Below are 19,456 nucleotides of genomic sequence, written 5' to 3'. Positions count from 1 at the left end.
GCCACATCTACCATGGAATGGCCTTTAAGCCATGAAGAAATGGGTGAAGGGTCCTCAGAACAGCTGGGGCTGAGCTGAGGGCCAGGCAGGGCAGCACAGTCCAGCCCTGGGATTCTGCTCCATAGAAGCCCAGCTTAGGGGCTGCAACACATCTTACTCCCCTTGTGCCCCTTAAAAAGCAGGGAAGTCCCCTCCCATGTGGGCAGCACTGCCCAGCACCCAAAGGTGACACCCCCCATGACATCCCACCTTCTAGAGCTCTGCCTCATACGGAGGCATGGAAATCATTAAACCTGGAATAACGGCATGGAAGGGGGAGTAGACAAAGCTTGGCACAGAGGGGTACCCCCAAAGCCCTCTGAAGTCAGAGCAGGAGGGAGCCCAGACTGCAGCCCTGACACAAGGCAGAGGAGTGGGCACAAGGCAGGCGTTTCACAAGCTTTTGGAGAACTTTGGAGACTCCAAGCACAGCAAATGAGGTTTCCCACGCTTGAACACATCCCCGCACCGGCACCGGCACAACTCCACTTGGTACATGTGCCCCAAAAACACAGCACACCCGTCTGTCTACAGCTTTTTATTGACAGTTCTGGGGAGAACAGTTCATTTCTTCTTCTCCACATCCTGCTCCGCTGCTTCCTTGGCGCGCTTGGCGCGGATGCCGAAGAGGCGGGCGTTGGCCCGGGCCATGCGCAGGCTGGCGAAGGCCTTGAAGTTCTTCTCGTCTTCTGAGATGACGCGGGCCTTCTCCCGCTTGAACACCTGGGGGAAAGAGGGAGTGCCAGACAGTCAGGCTGCACCGCGGGGAAGGAGCTGAGGCTTTGCACAGTGATCTCAGCGAGGAACAGAGCACTCGTGCCACCTACAGGCCCTGCCCTCGGCTGCTCCACCGGGAACAGCAGCACAGCCGCACCCGCACCGAGCACAACTGAGCAGGGATGGAAACAAAGCACCACAGGAAACGTGAGTCAGGTTCACAGAATCACAGGATTGTTCAGGTTGGAAAAGACTTCAAGAGCATCGAGTCCAACTGTCAGCTTGGCACTAGAAGCACGTTCACCACTAATCACGTCCTCAAGTGCAACATCCACATGTTTGTTGAACGCTTCCAGGGATAGGGACTCCAACACCGCCCCCAGTAGTCAGTTCCAATGCTTTATACCTTTTCCATGAAGAAATTTTCCCAATATTAAACCTGAACCTCCCCTGGCACAACTTGAGGTTGTTTCCTCTCATCCTGTGACTTTTTCCCTGGGAGCAGAGCCTGATCACTACCCAGCTCCACCCTCCTGTCAGGGAGTTCTAGGGAGCAAGTAGAGGTTTGTGGCATTACTGACAGCAGCTCTGGGAAGCAGTGATGATTTAGGGACAAATGCTGACCACAGAACCTGCCTGGGCACCCCCACCCCAGCTGCAATCCAAAGTGCCCCCAATTTCACAGGTATGAGTTCTCTCAAAAGTTTATTCCTGGTTTTTTCCCCCCAGGAGGGGCAGCGTCCACAGACACAGTGCAACAGCAAGGAGAGAACCCTCTCCACAGAGTTCAATCACATTTATGTCACAGAGAGAATATGATTTAATTACACTTACATTCTTGATGGGCATAACGGGTCCTGTGAGCTGAGTGGCCAATTTGAGTTCCTCTGGCTGCATAAGGAGAGGACAGGAATGTTAAAAAATCAGAATTTAAACTTTCTCAGGTTAAAATCTCAGTTAAAAGCACAGTCTGTACACAGGTACCCAGTTTAAACATGGTGCTAAGGATCCTGATGGAAGATTTAGCACCAAATGGTAATGAATCCAGCATTTCATTTGGCACAGATGAGCTGCATCAACAGCCCACGTTGTGCTTGGATCCGGCCGGAGGAGCAGCGGCCTCTCAGCTCTGCCAGCTGGAAAAGCTTTGACACCAACTGTGTCATTTTCAGTGTGACACAGAATCACAGAATCGTTAAGGTTGGAGAAGACCTCCAAGACCATCCAGTCCAACCTGTGACTGATCCTCACCTTGTCGCTCAGCCCAGAGCACTGAGTGTCACATCCAGTTCCCTGGACACCTCCAGGGATGGGGACTCCACCACCTCCCTGGGCAGCCCCTTCCAATGCCTGACCACCCTTTCCAGAAGAAATTCCTCCTGATGTCCAACCTGAACCTCCCCCGGCACAACTTGAGGCCATTTCCCCTCATCTGGCCCCTTGTTCCCAGGGAGCAGAGCCCGCCCCCCACCTGGCTCCACCCTCCTGTCAGGGAGTTATAGGGAGAGTGAGAAGGACCCCCCTGAGCCTCCTTTTCTCCAGGCTGAGTCCCCACAGCTCATTTATACCCAACACACTCCTCAGCAACTCCTTCTAAGGCTGATTTCACCTTCTTGTAAAAGTGTGTCATCAGACAAAAACGATTGAAAATTATTTTATGTACTTAATTTCCAGCAAGCAAATCTGAAGCAGTATTTCAGATCAAAGCCCTTCCTCCCTGCTCTGACAAAGGGAGGGATCCACTACAATTAAGCAGCTTGGAGCTGCCAGGCTCTCCAGAAGATCTGAGGACAGCCTGAGCACACTGCTGTGTTCTGTGGCTCGCTCAGCCCCGCGGGAAGCGTGAATCCACTGCCAGCAGAGCCAAGGAACACAGCTCTGCTCTGATCTTGGAGAGCTTTTAATGGAAAGCATTTTTGAATGTCAACAGCAACTGCCTTCTGGAGCCTGCCTGGCACGGAGCCACTCACAGAGCCTGTCCTTCACCCTTCCATACGGCTGGACAGAATTTTCAGGTGGAATTTTCAGCTACTCTTGACAATTTAGCTCCATAAACTAAAACTCAGCTGGCTGGGCAAGGACCAAAGCTCCAGGAATCTGCCCCAAACCAGGGCTGCAGCCCCTCAGCCAAATGCCTGACCCAGTATTACTGTGACCCAGAGAGCCCTGTTACACTCAACCCTGCCAGGCCAGGCCTTACGCTGGGCTCAGACCCACGCTGCATCCAAGGGCAGGGCTGCTCCCCTTGGGGTCACATCATGGAACAGGTTCAGCTCTGCACGCCGGGATAGAGGGATGGGATGACACTAGACCTCCCAAAGCAGGGCCACAAACAGCCCCTGTGACACGATTCCAGCAGCCAGATACTCACAGAGCTGTCTCCCTTCTTGGGCATGGCTGGCTTCCTCGGGAAGAGGATGAGCTTGGAGTGGTACTCCTTCAGCCTCTGCACATTGGCCTGCAAGGACTCGGTGGACTTGTTCCGCCGCCGGGGATCCACGGAGATCCCGATCGTCCGCGCAAACTTCTTGTTGATGCCAGCGAGCTGAGGGGAGAGAGGGAGTGGTGTCAGCATGCCACAGCTCCCAACAGCCAGGCAGGGCTCCAAGCAGAGCCAGCACAGGACTTAGGGTCTGGAGAAGGCTTGGCATGGCTAAAGGACCACTCACTTCACCACCAAAGGGTGTCCTGGTGTATCTTAATGCTTAAAATGTTCCCCAGACTTCAGTTTTTGCAAGTGGATTTTTCTCAGGAGAGCAAAGATGTCCCCCTGAGGGGGACATTTAAACTCAGATACATACAGACAAGCATTTATGAAGTCAGGATATGGATAACTCTGACTCACTGAATACCGTGAGCTCCATTAAATAACTATTTGTTTTAACCATCTTAAACAAGAAACTCATTTTCTGTTTGAAGACAAACAGCTGTGTCCCGCTTTGTGTTCCACCATTACCCAAAAATTAAAGAAAAGTAAGTAATGAAGCATTTGGCACCCAGAAGAACAATTTTCCTGCCTCAGTGCACCAATTTCAGTTATAAATGTTTTAATTAGACACTGAACCAGCCGCAGAGGCAGCTGGTAGCTGCCAGCAAGAACTGATGTGACTCCTGCCCACTGCACAGATATGCAGTGGGGGGTCCCTGCAGACACCCTTTAACAGCTCAGCACACCTGGGCTGGTCCCAGGGACAATTTCCTGAAGGAATGGAGGGCAGGGAATACTTCTCAGAGAGTTTCAGTGTTTCTAAACCAAATATTGAACAAGAACAGCCCCAGCTACTCCTGGAGGCTGCACTGAACAGTCCTTCCTCCTGGTACAACATCCCCTGCTACTCTTACAAGTCAGCTGAGCTCAGTTTACTTGATCTGCAACAAGCTTCTCTGGGCAACCTGTGCCAGGGCCTCACCACCCTTACAGGGAAGAATTTCTTCCGTATATCCAACCTAAACTTCTCTTTTTTCAGCTTGATTTTAATGGACTTTTAAGTGAATCTGACCAGACAACCAGACGTTTACCTTTTAAACACCTTTGAGTGGTGTTTCCTTGCTCCCAGAACCAGAAGCACCACAGTCTCCCCAGGACGAGCCAGCACCAGCCAGGTACCACATCTGGGCATGTCACCTTGTGCAGGACAGGAGCAGCAGCCAAGCTCAGACTGGGAGTTCATTTATTTAGATCAATGCTCTGTACTCACTTTAAGCTCCTCCAGGCTGAAGCCTCTGCCAGCACGAACTTTTTTGTGGTATCTGATTGTTGGGCATCGCACGATGGGCCGGATGGGCCCAGCCACGGGCCGGGGGGCGATGCGGCGAGCCTTGGCCTGGCGAGCCTTCCTCCTGGAATGTCATGGGATCACAGGATTGATCAGGCTAGAAAAGACCTTCAAGATCACTGAGTCCAACCCGTGACTGATCCCCACCTTGTCACCCAGCCCAGAGCACTGAGTGCCACATCCAGGCCTTCCTTAGACACCTCCAGGGATGGGGACTCCACCACCTCCCTGGGCAGACCCTTCCAACGCCTGATCACCCTTCCAATGAAGAAATTCCTCCTGATGTTCAACCTGAACCTCCCCTCGCACAGCTTGAGGCCTTTTCCCCTCATCCTGTCCCTTGTTCCTCAGGAGCAGAGCCTGACCCCCACTTGGCTCCACCTTCCTGTCAGGGAGTTGGAGAGAGTGAAAAGGTCCCCCTGAGCCTCCTTTTATCCAGACTAAGCCCCTCCAGCTCCCTCAGCCAGTCCTGCTGCTCCAGCCCCTCAGTGTCTGTGTCGGGGTGAGAGGCCCAAAACTGATCCCAGAATTCCAGGTGTGGCCTCACCAGTGCCCAGTACAGGTGGACAGGCACTGCCCTGGCCCTGTGGCCACACTGACACACAAGGCAGGTGCAATTGGTCTTCTGGGCCACATCAGTGGGACAGTCACCAGGAACACAGCATCTCTGCCAGATGTGCCACTGCTGCCCTGGGATCCCCCCGGAACCAACAGCGGGGCCACGCCGGTGGCTGGTGCTGCTCCGGAACCGCCGCTGCCATCAGAGACCCAGGGTAGAAGGAGTCATCACCGTGGTGCAGCGATTCCGGAGACGTCTCATCACTTGGCTGCGGCTGGGAAGGGCCGCCTTTGAGCACAGACCCCGAGCGAGCAGCCGGGACTTCAACGAGCGCGGCCGCAGAAAGGCCGAAGACAAACCCACGGCGCTTTGGCCTCCTCAGCAGCCCCGCACACTCCGGGAACCCCCTCACGGGCCCTTCGGCCTCACCTGCGGATCTTGCGGGCGGGCTGGTTGAACCAGGTGGCCACTCTGCGCTGCCAGTCCTTGTGGAAGTGGGGCTTCAGGATCATCCCATTGCGGCTGGGCGCCATGGCTGCGGCCTGCGGACACGGGCACGGTTAGTGCGGCCCTGCCGGGGCCCCGCCTGGCCCCCGGGACACCCCGGGCCCGTGGCCCCCGACCCAGCGCGGCCCCCTGTGCGCCCCCGGGGGCTCCCCCGCGGCGCCGGGCGGGCGGATGGCGGCGGATGGAGCCCCGGGCCTTCACTCACCTTCCGCCTCGCGAACGGCCACCGGAAAGGACGCGCCGGGGCGGTGCCGCCGGAAGGGCCGCGGCGGCGGCCAATGGGGAGCGCGCGCGAGCGGCCCGGGAAAGGACGGGCCAATGAGGGGCGGTGGCTTCACCTGCCCGAAGTAAAGATGGCGGCGGCTTAAAGGGTCCGCGACCGGCGGGGACTGGCAGGGAGGCGAGGGGCGAACGGGGCTACGGGCCCGCGGCCAAGCTGGGAGCAGCAGCTCCAGCACTGCTCGACGCTCTCGCACAAGCCTAGCCAGACACATGCCCGATGGGATTCTCCAAGTCCCCAAACAGGAGTGGGGGGTCCCTGTTCCCCTCTCCATCCAACCCCTGCTCCAACATCCACCCCAGAGGGCTCTGCCACTGTCCCCCATCATCTCCTCCGTGGCAGGAGAGGGGTCGGGGACTTCCATCCATCTTGGCACTCCCGGTGCTGCAGTGGTGGGATGCAGGGCAGTGCCCTGGCAGCACTGGCACGGCAGTGCTGGTAGCACCACAGGGGCCACGGAGGGCCCTGTGCTGTCCCCCAGTGTCCCACCACAGCACCACTTGCACTGTCACCCTCTGCTTCATGGGACCAAACTCAAAGGGGCTGTGAGTTACAAAATAAAATCAAAGAACACATGGAATTTCATCTGCTGGAAAAGAGAATGCAAAGAGCGAGCCTGTGAAGAAACAAATAGGTTTGGAAATTAGAAGTCCAGGCAGCAGCATGGCAAATGCAGAAACTCAGTTGTACTCCTGCAATCAAGGGAAATTACTCCCCAGGCACTCAGAGACCCCAGGGAATGGGTCGGGGAGGCTGGCAGGGAGAGGATGGCAGGGAGAACATCCTCCCCATGCTATCGGGGAAGCAGGAGGCTCCAGCTCCAGCCTGACCCAGGAACGGGAGCCTGGGACTGTGACAAAGGCCCAAAGGCTGGGAGCTGTCAGAGCCCAGGCTTGGGCTGGGGTCTTCAAGGTCACAGACAGCCCCCACGGAATAACTCCAGACAATAATCCTTCCCAAAATATTAAGCCAGCCAGGGCACTCCAGGCAGCAACAATCACTTTAATGCTTTCCCTGATGAACACCAGACAGCCCTGTCAGCAGGGCCTGTTTTGCAAGAGCCACAAGGATGGAGCAGCTTTTCCTGAGGATTCCCAACACATGTACACACCTGCTTTTGCTGGATTTCCAAGAGCACCTCTACAGCTCTGAACCAGCAGTTCAAAACAGTTTTCCCACATGTACTTGGAATCACTCTCTGCACTGCTGGTTTCTCATGTCCCACTACCGAGCTCTGCACACAGATTTTCCTTAATCTCTGCTTAGAAAACACTTGCTATAAAAACTGGATATAAATTATTGAACAGGGAGAAGGAGGCCCTTGTTCTGTACAACTCCACAGCTCTAATGAGCTTCATATGTGCCAGAACATCCCCCCAGCCTGACACATTCTACACACACGGAGGCACATTGTGGGCAGTTTATTCCAGCCAAGGCTGTTACTGTGTTGTGTTCACAGCAAAGATGCTCAAAGGTTACACAAGAGCTGCTCAGCTCAGCTCAGTTTCCCCAGGCTGGCACCCAGGGCACAGCCCTGCCCTCCTGCCATGGCACACAGCACAGCCAGAGCTGGCTTACATAGGATCTTTCATCCCTAAGCACATGTACCCTGCTCCTGCGTACCAGAAACCTTCACAGCAGATCAGACTTGCCCAACTCCTAATCACCACCACCCTGCTGGGAATCAATTCCGAACTCCTGAGGAGTTCTCATTCCTGCAGGATAAAGCAAGGTGCAAATGTAGCCATCCCTTAATTTTGGGGTAACAACAGCACAGCAATTCCCTGGTCAGCATCTTTGACTCTGGAGCTGAGAAGGGAAAGGGTCTGTGTTCCAAAGAACCCTCCCATTCCACATAGGAGTGGGCTTCACACTGGTCTCAGGCGTGGTTCCTCCTCCTCCTCTTGTGGTGGCTGAGGGGGTGTCTCCTCCTCCCTGATGTCCTGTTTGTCCCTCTCTGCCTGCAGCCAGCTCTGAGGGGCGATCATCTTCTTGGGACCGTGGGGAGGGGGCCCGATCAGGGCCTCAATGTCATCATAGTTGATCACTTCCTTCTCCAGGAGGGCACTGGACAGCTGGAAAGCAGAAATGAGGCACTGTGAGGAACAGGGGCTCCAAACTGCCCGTCTGAGCTGGTCTGAACTCTGCCAGCTCGAATCAGATCCCAACACCTGCCCAGAGCACAGGGTGCAGATTGGTTTTATGAAAGTACATTTCCTTGGGTCAGTGGCATACCCAGTGACTCCTAGTTCTCTGCTAGGATCCACATGGTTCTGCATTGCAGAGAGAACAATGTAATTTTAAAAACAGTTGATTATTTCTTCAGAATTGGAGATTTTCAGACAGTTTTCTCATCAGTTCTCTGCTGAGACAGGACTGATAGGGTTAGGACACGTGATAAATGACAGAACTTGAAAACTTAGAGGCTTTATTTTTTTTCCAAATAAGGTGAAACTCTCCGACTTTCAGGAGTCAGGAGCAGACTCCAGCTGTCCCCCCTAGATGGGATGACCCCAAAGCCACTGGAGCCAGGACAAAGTTCTCCAGGCTCCGGCACTGTTCCCAAGAGCGCGTTTGGCCAGGAACGCACAGCGTGACTGCAGGCAACAAAGCAAGCTCTTGGGAATGGGAATGAGAGCTCCAGGAACAATGAGAGAAGTGTCCCTCCTGCCACTGTCACTGCACCTGTGGCCCTGCCCAGGAGCCAAAGCAGCAGCAGTGAGACCTCGGGCAGGCCCATAGCCCTCCCTGCACACACAGTGCTAACAAAGAGCTGCCTGTTCCTGCAGCCATGGGCTGGGGGTCAGCATGAGTTCCTCTCCAAAGAAGTGGAATTCTACAGCCCCTCTGGCAGCAGCACCACCCCTCTGGAGCAGCAGGTGGCTTGTCCAGCATGGAACTGCTCAATCCTGCTGACCAGACGGGAGGCTCTGGCAACTGAAACATTGACTCTGGAGATACTTTGGCTTCACTTTAAAGTTTTTCTGAGCTGAGCCTCCAGCAAACATCTGGCTGCTGTTAGATGGCAGCAGCAGGACAGAGGAGCCTGCAGAGACATCCCTGAGGATCCCTGCTCCAGAGCTGCCAGGGCACTGGCCTGGGGACCAAGCTGTCTCTGTATCACCAGAGGCCTGACACTGTGGAGCTGAAGGGGTTGTTGTTGTTATTCTCGTTTGTTTAAAAAGATTTAAGGAAAATAATTGCTTGATTTGCAAAGTATGCAACACTAAGTTGATCCTGGTCATTTTGGATGTCATGGACTGGATTTCTGAAGGGAGGTTAAGGAGATACACAGGGTGCTGTGACTCTAGTGTGGCTCAGCCCAAACCAATGGGCACACAGCTCCTGGCATGGGTGGGGATGTGCCAGGGTGGGAGACTGGTTAGGAACTATCAGGATGCAAAGGGGAGGAGGCAAAGCTCTACTTTTGCAATGAGGATTCCTTGGTGTATCAGGTGTCAAGGAGGATGTACCAAGGAGGTTTTATCAGGTATCAGGGAGGTGAAAACTGCCTGGAGTCACCAGAAAGCAGGAACCAGCCCCAAATCAGCCAAGGTGACAGGTCCCATATTCCTTCACCAAAGCCAGAAAGTGTCCACCCGATTGCTGGCTTGGCTTCCCAAAATCAGTCACTGTCTGCTCTCCAGGAAACTCCACTGCCAAGAGGCAAGCAGAGAAGTGCAGGTGAGGGACATAAATTCCAGCTTTGATCACTTGCATGAAGCACTCCCCCTCCTCTACCCTGCAAACACCAGCTGGTGTGAGGAGGCAGCTACTCAGTGCTGGGAAAGGCACACATTCCTCCCCGTGCCTGCTCTGAATCCGGGGGATCCACAGTAAACAGTCACTTGTTCCCAACACTCCCACTACGAGACTTTCTAGGAGAGAGACATTGCAACAGCTGAGCTACAGAGCACAGAAAGCAGCAAAGCAAAAACCAGTAGAAAAAACCCAAAACAACACACAAAATCCCACACAATCCAACTCACTGTTTGCAGCTTGTCCCTGTTCTCCAGTAAGAGCTTTTCCGTCCGCCTGTAAGCCTGAGCCACTAGGACTTTGGCTTCCTGGAAGAAACAAGAAGAGAGATTTAGGGTGTAGGTGGCAACAAACACAATGTGTGGCTAAACAAGGAGAGCTCTGAGGGATGGAATTTGCAAACTGAGCCAGAACATGGTTCCCATCCACAAAAACTATGGATAAACTGGAAAAAGGCCCAAGGAGCGCTGGTGATAAGGTGCAGTGAACTCCTGCCCTAGCACAGCTCTTCAGGGCAGTCGTAGCTGATGGGAAATGCAGATTAAGGCTGCCCAGGAGCTAAAGGTGCAGCTCAGCACAAATCCCAGGGAAGCACAACCACAGTGCCTCAAACAAGAGCTTTTTTGTTTCCAGCTTTTTGATTTTTCAACGAAAACAATGTTTTTTTTTCCCAGCATTGAGGCTCAATTTCCTGTCAAAACAGGTTGATTTGCAGTCAGTCCAATCGTCATTTTTGTTAGATCTGATGTAGGAACTGCAGACATTTACACTGTGCAGCTGAGACTGTAACACACAGATTTCTTGCCATCTAAGTACTGCATTGCACAAGTTACCGGGCTGAACTCACATCCAGGTGGGATTCTGCCTGTTCCTAAGGCCTCAAGGCAAAGCCCTCACACAGCCACACATCAAATAAGTGCTCACCTGTTGAAATCCACTACTCAGTAACCTACAGCAGAATGCAAATTGTTTGGGTGTAAGTCACTTGCATCGTTTCACTGAACTGCAGAAAGCAAAAAATAAAAAGAACGATTTAACCCAGGGTGGCCTTACATGGTCCATCATTTGCTGGAGGCCCTGGCTGAAGGGGCGTCGGCCAATCCCAGGGGCACTCTCCAGGTCCGGGAAGGAGAGCTGCCCGATGCTGGGCACCATCCCGTACTGCTTCACCATGGAGTAGGCGATCTTGGTCACCTTCTTCAGGTCATCCTGTGCTCCTGAGCAGGATAGACACACACACAGCGTTTGCCAAGGACCAAAATACACCATTTGGCATTTCTTCTTCCCAGCACAGGAAGCCTCCGTCCTGTGCTCAGAGCACCCTGGACCTCTACTTGCCCTTGCCAGGCTCTGGTTCCTCACCTGTGGTGACCTTGTTAAAGGTGATGGCCTCAGCCACTCTGCCCCCCAGTGCCATACACATCCTCTCCATCAGCTGCTCCTTGGTGAACAGGTACTGCTCCCTGGGCAGGATCTGTGCGAACCCCAGCGCTGCATTTGTCCGAGGGGCTATGGACACCTGTGACACAGAGCAGCTCCCTCAGCTCACAGAACAACACAGCTCCCCACTGCAACAGCACAGGGAGGGCCCCTACACTCCCAGGGAAGTTTGTCCATAGCAATGGACAGGCTGGTCTACAGGGACACGGCCGAGGACCACAGTGTGTCAGGATTCCTGCACTGAAGGCTCTGCCTGCACACACTTTCTGCTTAAGAAATGCAAAGGAAATTATCCTTAAGAGGAAGCCAGAGAAATCCTGAGATTTAGGAGTTCCTTTGGAGCGTATAAGTCAGAGTTCATTGATTCTGCTCCAGAATCCCTGAGACTACCTGCAAAAAGAAAGTCTTCAGAAAAATAACAACCATTTCCCCCACCCATTAAGCGAGAGTAATTAACACCAGTTCTGCTTACACAATGGGTCATTCAGAGTGAATGTGCTGCTGGTAGTCAGCCAAGGAACTGTCACCCTTGTCATTCCACTCCCCAACCCCATCCCAGCGTTCTGGCTTTTGGAGGAGATGTGCATGGATCACATCCCGGGGTGCCAAAGAGGCCTTTCCCTGCAGAGAAGGGCTTCAGGCAGAGAACCTCCCAGTCTGAAAAACACAGCTCCCCAGCAGTACCAGAGCAATTCCTGCAATGGGAGCTTTGCTGGCTGAAACGTGATGGGTGAGGGATCACATATGGAGCAGCCTGGAAGTGCATGACTGAGCAGCAGCACCAGGAGACAGTTGCTTCTAATTTTTAACTGCAAAGCTTCTCCTATAGCTGGTTAATCAGCTTTGCACCAGCACTATCATCAGTGGAGCCTAATACTGGATTTCTCTACAGCAAAATCTAGGGACATGGTTTATAGAATCACAGAATCATTAAGGTTGGAAAAGCCCTCCAAGACCCTCAATTCCAACCTTTAAGTGAATCCCACCAGCCCACTAAACCAGAGTGTGAAGTGCCACACCCAATTGTTTTTGAACACTTCCAGGGATGGTGACTCCAACACTTCCCTGGGGAGCCTGTTCCAATGCTTAACCACTCTTCCAGTGAAGAAATTATTCCTAATATGCAATCTGAAGCTCTCCTGGTTTAATGGTGGGCTTGGCAGTGCTGGATTAATTAATTCTGTGATTCTCTATTTGCCATTTATTTTGCTGCAGTATCACTGTTGGGGTAACACAGCGGAATTAAACACAAGTACCACAAAGTAATCTGTGGCAGTGGAAGCCCTCAGGACTCCCTTCCGTCCCAGTGACCAGCTCATCACACCCCTCCTGGCAGTGGAAGTACCTTCATGACGGCCTCGGTGTGCTCCAGCAGCCACCCAACCAGCGCGTGACCGGATTCATGGAATGCCACAACCTTCCTCTCTTCTGGTGACAAGATCTTACTTCTTTTGGCAGTGCCTGTAGGATACAGACCAGGATTTGATAAGGTATCAGAAACAAGTGTAACCAGCGGGGCATAACCTGGTCCAGCTCAGTGCACAAGCTCACACAGCCTGCGGCTGAACAATTTGTGCTGAACTTGGCGAGGGAGGGGCAGCAAACCCCCTTTAATTACAAGCTTGGAAGTGGAAAGCGATCCATGCTTGGAATTGCTTGAAAACACTGGCAGAAATTTTCCCCCTTCTCCTCCTTACAACAGATTTAATCATTAGATAAATGATTTGACATTTGATTCGATCACAGCTCAAGAACGCGAAGCTCGGTCCTGTTCCCAAGGACAGATCTGCAACAAGGCAGCTTACTCTTTTTCTTGGAAAAAACCCAAAACAACACAAAAAAACCCCAATAACAAAACCCAGAATGAGTCTCATACTGATTTTGCTGTCTTCAGTCCCTTAGGCAGAATATAAGAGAAATGTTGCATTATATATATGAAGTCCCAGTTGAGAAAATTGTGCATTAAGACTGTTCAAATCAGCAAAAGACCAAGAGTAGATACAGAAATCCTTCCCCAGAGCCTGGAAATGTCTCTGATTACACATGGCATGCTCTGTATGAGCTTATTCCCAGGCTCCTGAGAACTAGCAAATGAAGCCATATCTCACACTTAATCCTTCCTCCAGAAAGGTGATTTTTGAAAGTGTCTATTTTCCAAGTTGGCAGAGCAAGTCCAAAAAGGATTAGAAAAAGAAAGGTGAATGGAAGTAGAACTTCTGGCACATAGGAAAAATAAGTACAGAACACACAGTGTGTAAGGCACTGTATAGAACATACAGTTCAGAATGTTGGATGCAGAAAGATCCCAGGACTTCCAGGCCAGTGTCCCCACACAGCCCGGAGCAGCAGAGGGGAGGGCAAGCAGTCAGGAGCAGTATTGTACAAAGCTTGCTTCATGTCTTGGAAAACAACATTCTATTAACATGAATTTTTAAACAAAGTCAAGGGCTTTATTAAACAAGGAAACAGTAAAATTACTATGGTAGATCTTGTAAAATTACTGCTCAGGGACCCTGGAAGCTGCTGTGCCCTGCAAGGCACGATGGAACAGCAGATTAATTGCTACTGCCTTGATTTGCAGCAGTCAGTCCCTACACTGCCTTTAGCAGCGTGTGAGCATGGCCCTGTATGGCTCTATCCACACAAAGATGCATCTATACTCTCTCTAAATATATATATATATACATACACACACTTAAAAAATTCTGGAAGCATTCCCACGTCAGCCCACTGAGGGAGGGACTGGGAGAGACCGTGTTCTTCACAACAGCACACAGTGTGCCTACAAAGATTATTGCTTTTCCTACATAAAGTAATCTCCAGTAAGGAAAGTTCCCTGAAAGCCTGTACTTATCACATTTATGAGACAAAGCACCCAGAAAGCAACTCTGGTGCATCTCCGCTGGCCTTACGCAAACCTCTCCAAGAAAATAGGCTCCATCCTCTAATGCCAAGCCCTAAAAGCCTCTGTGTGCTCCACAGGTTCCTTCCCTCACTCCCAGGAGACCTGACTAACTGCTTTCTGTTCCCAAACTAAAAACACAATGGGAACTACCACAGAGAGAAGTTCTTGCTCCTCCCTTACAGCAACACAAAGCTTTAAGGCTGACAGGGCCTCTGGACTTACAAAGTTTCCTTTTGATTCCACCCCACTGTTATTAAAACCAGAAGCTCCTAATGGAAAGCACAGTAATATCTTCTTTCTTTCTTTCAAGAAAAGCTTTTATAGGAACTGAAATGCCCTCTAGATTGTGAAACCCAGCAGCATTCCTACAACATGGCAAGGGTACACTTAATAGAGGAGCCTCGGGGGGTTGTTTGGGGTCTTTTAGACTCAGTCTACAAAAAATAGCCAGTCCTGGTAATATGAGAGAATCTGATTAAGCAACAAAAAGACTCTGTGGCCTCTTACACACCCCAGAGCCTGAGTGAGGCCAGGCAGCTCGAAACTGCCAAAGCCCATGTCCTGCAATGCCCCACCACACGAATCCCAGGGATCCCTTCTGCTGCCATCCCCTCTGGCCTTCCTTGCTTTTTGCTTCATCTTCCAAGTGTGGGGAACTAAGACAAGGCTGGAATTTAGAAAGAAAAGCCAAGTGAATCCCTACAGGTCTGATGCTTTCACTCCTGCAGATGGGAAAGTAAAGCACATCTTTACAAGAGAAAGTGGTGTCAGGACAAGGGGGAATGGTTTCCAACTCAATGAGAGGAGTTTTAGATGGGATATTAGGAAAAAATGAGTGGTAAGGCCCTGGCACAGGTTGCCCAGAGAAGCTGTGGCTGCCCCATCCCTGGAAGTGTTCAGGGCCAGGTTGGACAGGGCTTGAAGCAGTCTGGTCTAGTGGAAAGTGTCCCTGCCCATGGCAGGGGGTGGAATGAAACGAGCTTTAAGATCCCTTCCAACCCCAACCATTCTGTGATTCTATGACCTTTGCTGTGGCTTGACGAGAATTTCTGTGTTACAACTCCAGTTGTCTCACTGTCCACTCCTGGGAGCTGCTGAGTACAGGCTGGGATTCCTGTTTTTACCCACAGCCCTCCAAGGGTTTTCTTTTTCAGCGACAGGTGAAACTTTCAGGAATTTCTCAAAAAACTAGGAACTCTCCAGGCATTTTCTGATAAAGCAAACGCTCAGGACTCAATTCCAGGATCAGGAAATAAATGACCCAGCACAAACATCCTGTTCCACATGCTCCACTAGAAAAGCACAGAATGGCAGTCTGTGTGCCCAGCTGCCCCGGGAACGACACTGCAGCCTGGAAGCAGTTCAGTGTCTGCTTATGAAAACCACAGCCTGGCTCCAGGGCAGTTCAGCCCAAAACCCACCACATTCAAATCCCTCAGGTGAAGTCAAGAGTTCTGGGAACTCTTTTCCCTTCCTTACAATACACTGTTACAGGGAAATCTCCAGAGGTTCCTCTCCTGGCAATGGCACAAGTGGCAGAGAAAGGCCACAGGATGTTCTCAGAGGGAGAACAGTGCTCCACTGTTTTGCCGTTTATTCTGCCAATTCATCAAAGCCTGGGTTTGGAGGCCAGAAAGAAAAATCTCTTAATTTCTTGCTGTTGAGGATGCAAAGCCTATTTGCTATTCATGTTTATGTAGCAGGTGTCCAGAAAAGCGAGAGAAGCCTAGACATACTGCCACTTTTATTCTTTTTAAAAAAATTAACCCACAAAAATCCCCAAGCTTTCAAAATGAAAAAGCCACACAGATTTGAATTCCCCTCTTTATTATTTTGTCACTGGCCATTTTCCCTAAGCTACGGGTTGAGGCTCCCACAGAATCAGGAAGATGGATCCATTTAGGGTCTTCTTCAGAGAACTTTCTGTGACTGGCATTGAAGACTTTCAGGCCAGACCACATTTAGGACCCATCTGTCTTTCTGGAACGTAACCTCCTCACCTGAGCCTTCTCTCAAGTGGAACAGACTCCAGAGGCAACAACAGAAATGCTGCTGCACTGGCACAGGCTGCCCACAGAAGCTGTGGCTGCCGCATCCCTGGAAGTGTCCAAGGCCAGGTTGGACGGGGCTTGGAGCAACCTGGGCTAGTGGAAGGTGTCCCTGCCCATGGCAGGGGGTGGAACGAAATGCTCTCTAAGGTCCCTTCACACCCAAACCATTCCATGATTCTAGGAAAGGGCTGGATCTCTCACCTGCAATGACTCTCTCCACAGCATACTCGAAGTTGGAGGTGTCGATGGATTTGTGCCCTTCCCTGGCAGCGTGAAGAGCAGCTTCGTTACAGATATTCGCTATGTCAGCTCCTGCAGACATGAGTTTACAGGAATTACATTGGATTTGTGTGTGACAGAGAATTCAGAGGACAGAACAGGCAAGAACAAATCTGGAGAAAGACCTAAGGAAGTCAAACAGCCTGTGCTTTTTGTTCCTTGGGAACAGAGAGCCTAGTCCATGGTGTTTATGTTGGATTTGAACAATACAACTGCCTTGGCAAGGAATGCTGATACCACACAGAGCTCAGCAATCCAGGAGCAGGCTGAGGCCAAGGCTGGCTCCCAGGGACAGGGATGGTGTGGGCAGTGGGCTGGCACAGGCTGCTGCTCTGCTCAACCTTGGAGCCAAGAGAAGGAACATCTGTTCCGAGTTTGTGTGGGTGGGTTTGGTGGTGGGGGGTTGCTCAGAGAAGTCACAGAGAGACAGAGTGCTGGGGCCTATGAGAGGGAAAACCCAGGAAGCATATTCCAGGAACTCCGCATAAACAGGAACTCTGGAGCCTCTTGCTCAGCACTGTTTCAAGCTCCCAGGGACACACCCTGGAAGCAGTCTTGAGGCAGGAGCCAGGCAGAGCTGTCCAATTTCTACTCTGACCAGCAAAATAATTCCTACTCATTCCTCCCATCGCTTTCCTGGTACCATAAATCAATTTAAAAGCATGAAGCCAAGTCAGGGGAGGGTAAGGTTGGATATCAGGAAAAGGTTTTCACCCAAAGGGTGGTCAGGCACTGAAAAAGTTCCCCAGGGTAGTGGTCACAGCCCCAAGCCTGAGTTCAAGGAGTGTTTGGACAATGCTCTCAGGGACTGGGTGGGATTTTGGGGTGTCCTGTGCACGGCCAGGAGTTGGACTCAGTGGTCCTGATGGGTCCTTCCAACTCAGCATATTCTACAGTTCCATTAACTTAACAGCCTTCTCCCCTGAAGTGCAACACCTCATCCTCAACAACAGCTTGGACTGGAGCATGAGCATCCTCCTCTTAGGAATTAGGAACCTGGGCATTATAAAAGCACATTTTCCCTACACCCCACACCCCTGCTAGTCCAAGAAATTTCAGAAGACTGAAAATAGTCATGAACAACTGCTCATCAGAGCTCAGAAAGGAGCTGGTCAGGTTCCCACTATTTCCACAGAAATGGAGAAAAAAGCCCTTTTTGACCAAAACACTCTGTTAAACCCACACCCTGCAGGAGCTGCAGCCTGAGCTGCAGAGCTGAAGTAGGAGCTGCACTCCTGAGGACAGGTCGTACCGCTGAAACCTGGAGTGAGCTCAGCCAGGTGCTGCGAGTAGAAACTGCCATCCTGGATCAGTTTGAGGCCCTTCAGGTGATGCTCAAAGATCTCCTTCCTCTCCTGTAAAGAACACACAATCTCTGAGCCCAGCCAGGGGACCGCAGCACAGCAACTTCCAACACGCTGTCCATGGCAGGGAGCAGGGCTCTGGCAGGGGGACGGCGACAGTGCCAGCAGAGGGCAGGGCTGTCCGTGCAGCTTCCAGTGCACCAGAAGCCCTGATAAACACCCAGCTCTCAAATTCTCAGCAGATGCAGGAGGCTGTGCCTGAGTCACTGCTTTCTCTCTCAGGGCCACTCTCCCGTCTACACTTTCACTCTGATCTGTCTCAACTTTTCCCTCACCATAAAAGCTCTTGCAGGAAGGAGCTCTGACTGCCTCGACCTGCTCCTGTACAAACCACAAACTGCACACCCCATGCACAGCTCCTCAGCCTGCACCCATTTCCCAGACGGAGGTGGGGGTGAGATGCCTGGCGAGCAGCCACCAAGTGACTCATTCAGCTGGTCCAGGAGATCCTGACTCAAACAATGGGCTCAGTTGCCAGGGTTTTTCCCCTTCCTCCTTCAGGGCAGCTGCACAGTTCAGCCTTCCGGAGGCCAGACTCTATCAGGCATTTAAGGTATTTTCACTGAAAGCTCTGCAGAGGACAGTGAAGCACAGATGGGAGAGGAAGAGCTTGTGCTGGCAGAGTACACAGATCCTAACTGCAGCTGAGTCCATTCCCAGAACTCTGCTACAAATGTCAACACAGTGGACGTGGAAAACTCCTAGTAAATGGATTTAAAAAGCATTCAGAAGGAGAAAGTCACTTAACAGGCTGCCTAAAGGAAAATGAGGAGCCTTACAAGGATAGGGAGGGCCATAAACCTACAGAACAAATGGTGCTCAAGGCACATGACAATTTAAACTCTCACAACAGCCAATTGCCAATTAGGTGCTTCCCAATTTCCTGGAGAGAAGACACAAACACAGTTCTGCATCTGCATGGCAAAGGGAACGTCACAGAAGAATTCAAAGCCAAGCTCTACCAGAGCAGAGATGCTCCAAACCAGTGAACTGTCACTTCAGAGAAACAGGCAACTGCATTAGCATGACAAACCCTTGACTTAGAGCACAGAAACAAGAATAAAGGCAAAGAGAAGCTCAACATCTCCATCTCCTCCAAGCTCAGCCTTTGCCAGGCCTGTGAGTCACCAGCAAGGACCGGGACACCTCAGTCATCAGTGTTCGGGGAAGGACAGGGCAGCGGGTGGAACATACCTGGAGTGTTGGGAGGTCAATGAAGATGTGCCTGTCCAGCCTCCCAGGTCTCATCAGAGCATTGTCCAGGACATCGGCGCGGTTGGTGGAAGCCAGCACTATGACGTGATCCGTGGTCCCCATCCCTGCCAAAGCCAAGGGAAAACAGAGGGGAGGGTTTTTCCCACTTCAGACTGCACTGCAGGCACACAGTGGGCTGGGCAGGCCAGAGGCAGAGTTTGCACAGCTTTAGCACAAAGCCAGGTGTTCAGAGCAGCCTTTGGGGCAGCTGGGGCTAAGAATGTCCCCTTCAGCTCAGAGCAAAGACAGGAACGAACCACCCAGGTCACCCAGGACAGTCTCTGGCCATCAGGGATACTCTGAAATCCCCTTTTCATTTACTTACTGAACCCTGGCTTAAAAGTTCTATTTCCCTTCCCTTTTTGTCACATTTGGGAACTGCCCCAACTAGAACCCAGAACAGAATCTCTCTATTCTGACAAGTCCACAGATGCCTTCTCACCCATCTTAAGTCATTTCCTGCTCCTTTAGCTCCAGGTTGTACAAGCAGCATATCCTAGCTGAAACAGCTTTTCCTTCCCACGGA

The 19,456-nt window shown here is 51.7% G+C and overlaps 2 protein-coding genes across 2 annotated transcripts in view; both read right to left on the bottom strand.

Annotated features, from left to right (window-relative positions):
- Positions 1-562: 562 nt before the first annotated feature.
- On the bottom strand, positions 563-5,889 carry RPL13 (ribosomal protein L13). Its single transcript, XM_051805968.1, has 6 exons — positions 5,804-5,889; positions 5,521-5,633; positions 4,455-4,596; positions 3,128-3,301; positions 1,591-1,647; positions 563-762 (listed from the first exon to the last, which is right to left on the bottom strand). The coding sequence occupies exons 2-6, from the start codon at positions 5,622-5,624 to the stop codon at positions 604-606; spliced, it is 636 nt and encodes a 211-aa protein (XP_051661928.1). The 5' UTR covers positions 5,625-5,633; positions 5,804-5,889; the 3' UTR covers positions 563-603.
- A 971-nt stretch (positions 5,890-6,860) lies between these two features.
- Positions 6,861-19,456, bottom strand: part of SPG7 (SPG7 matrix AAA peptidase subunit, paraplegin) — a 28,037-nt gene continuing 15,441 nt past the window's right edge. Inside the window, exons 10-17 of the mRNA XM_051805937.1 lie at positions 18,871-18,995; positions 17,565-17,667; positions 16,235-16,345; positions 12,423-12,538; positions 11,000-11,156; positions 10,691-10,854; positions 9,868-9,945; positions 6,861-7,953 (exon numbers count right to left, since the gene is read on the bottom strand). Coding sequence (XP_051661897.1) covers positions 7,747-7,953; positions 9,868-9,945; positions 10,691-10,854; positions 11,000-11,156; positions 12,423-12,538; positions 16,235-16,345; positions 17,565-17,667; positions 18,871-18,995 — 1,061 coding nt within the window. The 3' untranslated portion in view covers positions 6,861-7,746. The remainder of the gene's footprint in view (positions 7,954-9,867; positions 9,946-10,690; positions 10,855-10,999; positions 11,157-12,422; positions 12,539-16,234; positions 16,346-17,564; positions 17,668-18,870; positions 18,996-19,456) is intronic.

This window comes from Manacus candei, unplaced genomic scaffold (genome assembly GCF_025592945.1).
Source record: "Manacus candei isolate 608988 ecotype Guabito, Panama unplaced genomic scaffold, ASM2559294v1 h1tg000065l, whole genome shotgun sequence".
Taxonomy (NCBI): Eukaryota; Metazoa; Chordata; class Aves; order Passeriformes; family Pipridae; genus Manacus; species Manacus candei.
This window is presented reverse-complemented; position numbering and strand designations above follow the sequence as displayed.

Coding starts and splice junctions, on each gene's coding strand:
- RPL13 (XM_051805968.1), bottom strand. CDS start 5,624: ATGGCGCCCAGCCGCAATGGGATGATCCTGAAGCCCCACTTCCACAAG. Junction 3,302..4,454: donor TCAGCCTGGAGGAGCTTAAA/GTGAGTACAGAG, acceptor CTCTCCCCTCAG/CTCGCTGGCATCAACAAGAA. Junction 1,648..3,127: donor CCAAGAAGGGAGACAGCTCT/GTGAGTATCTGG, acceptor CTCCTTATGCAG/CCAGAGGAACTCAAATTGGC.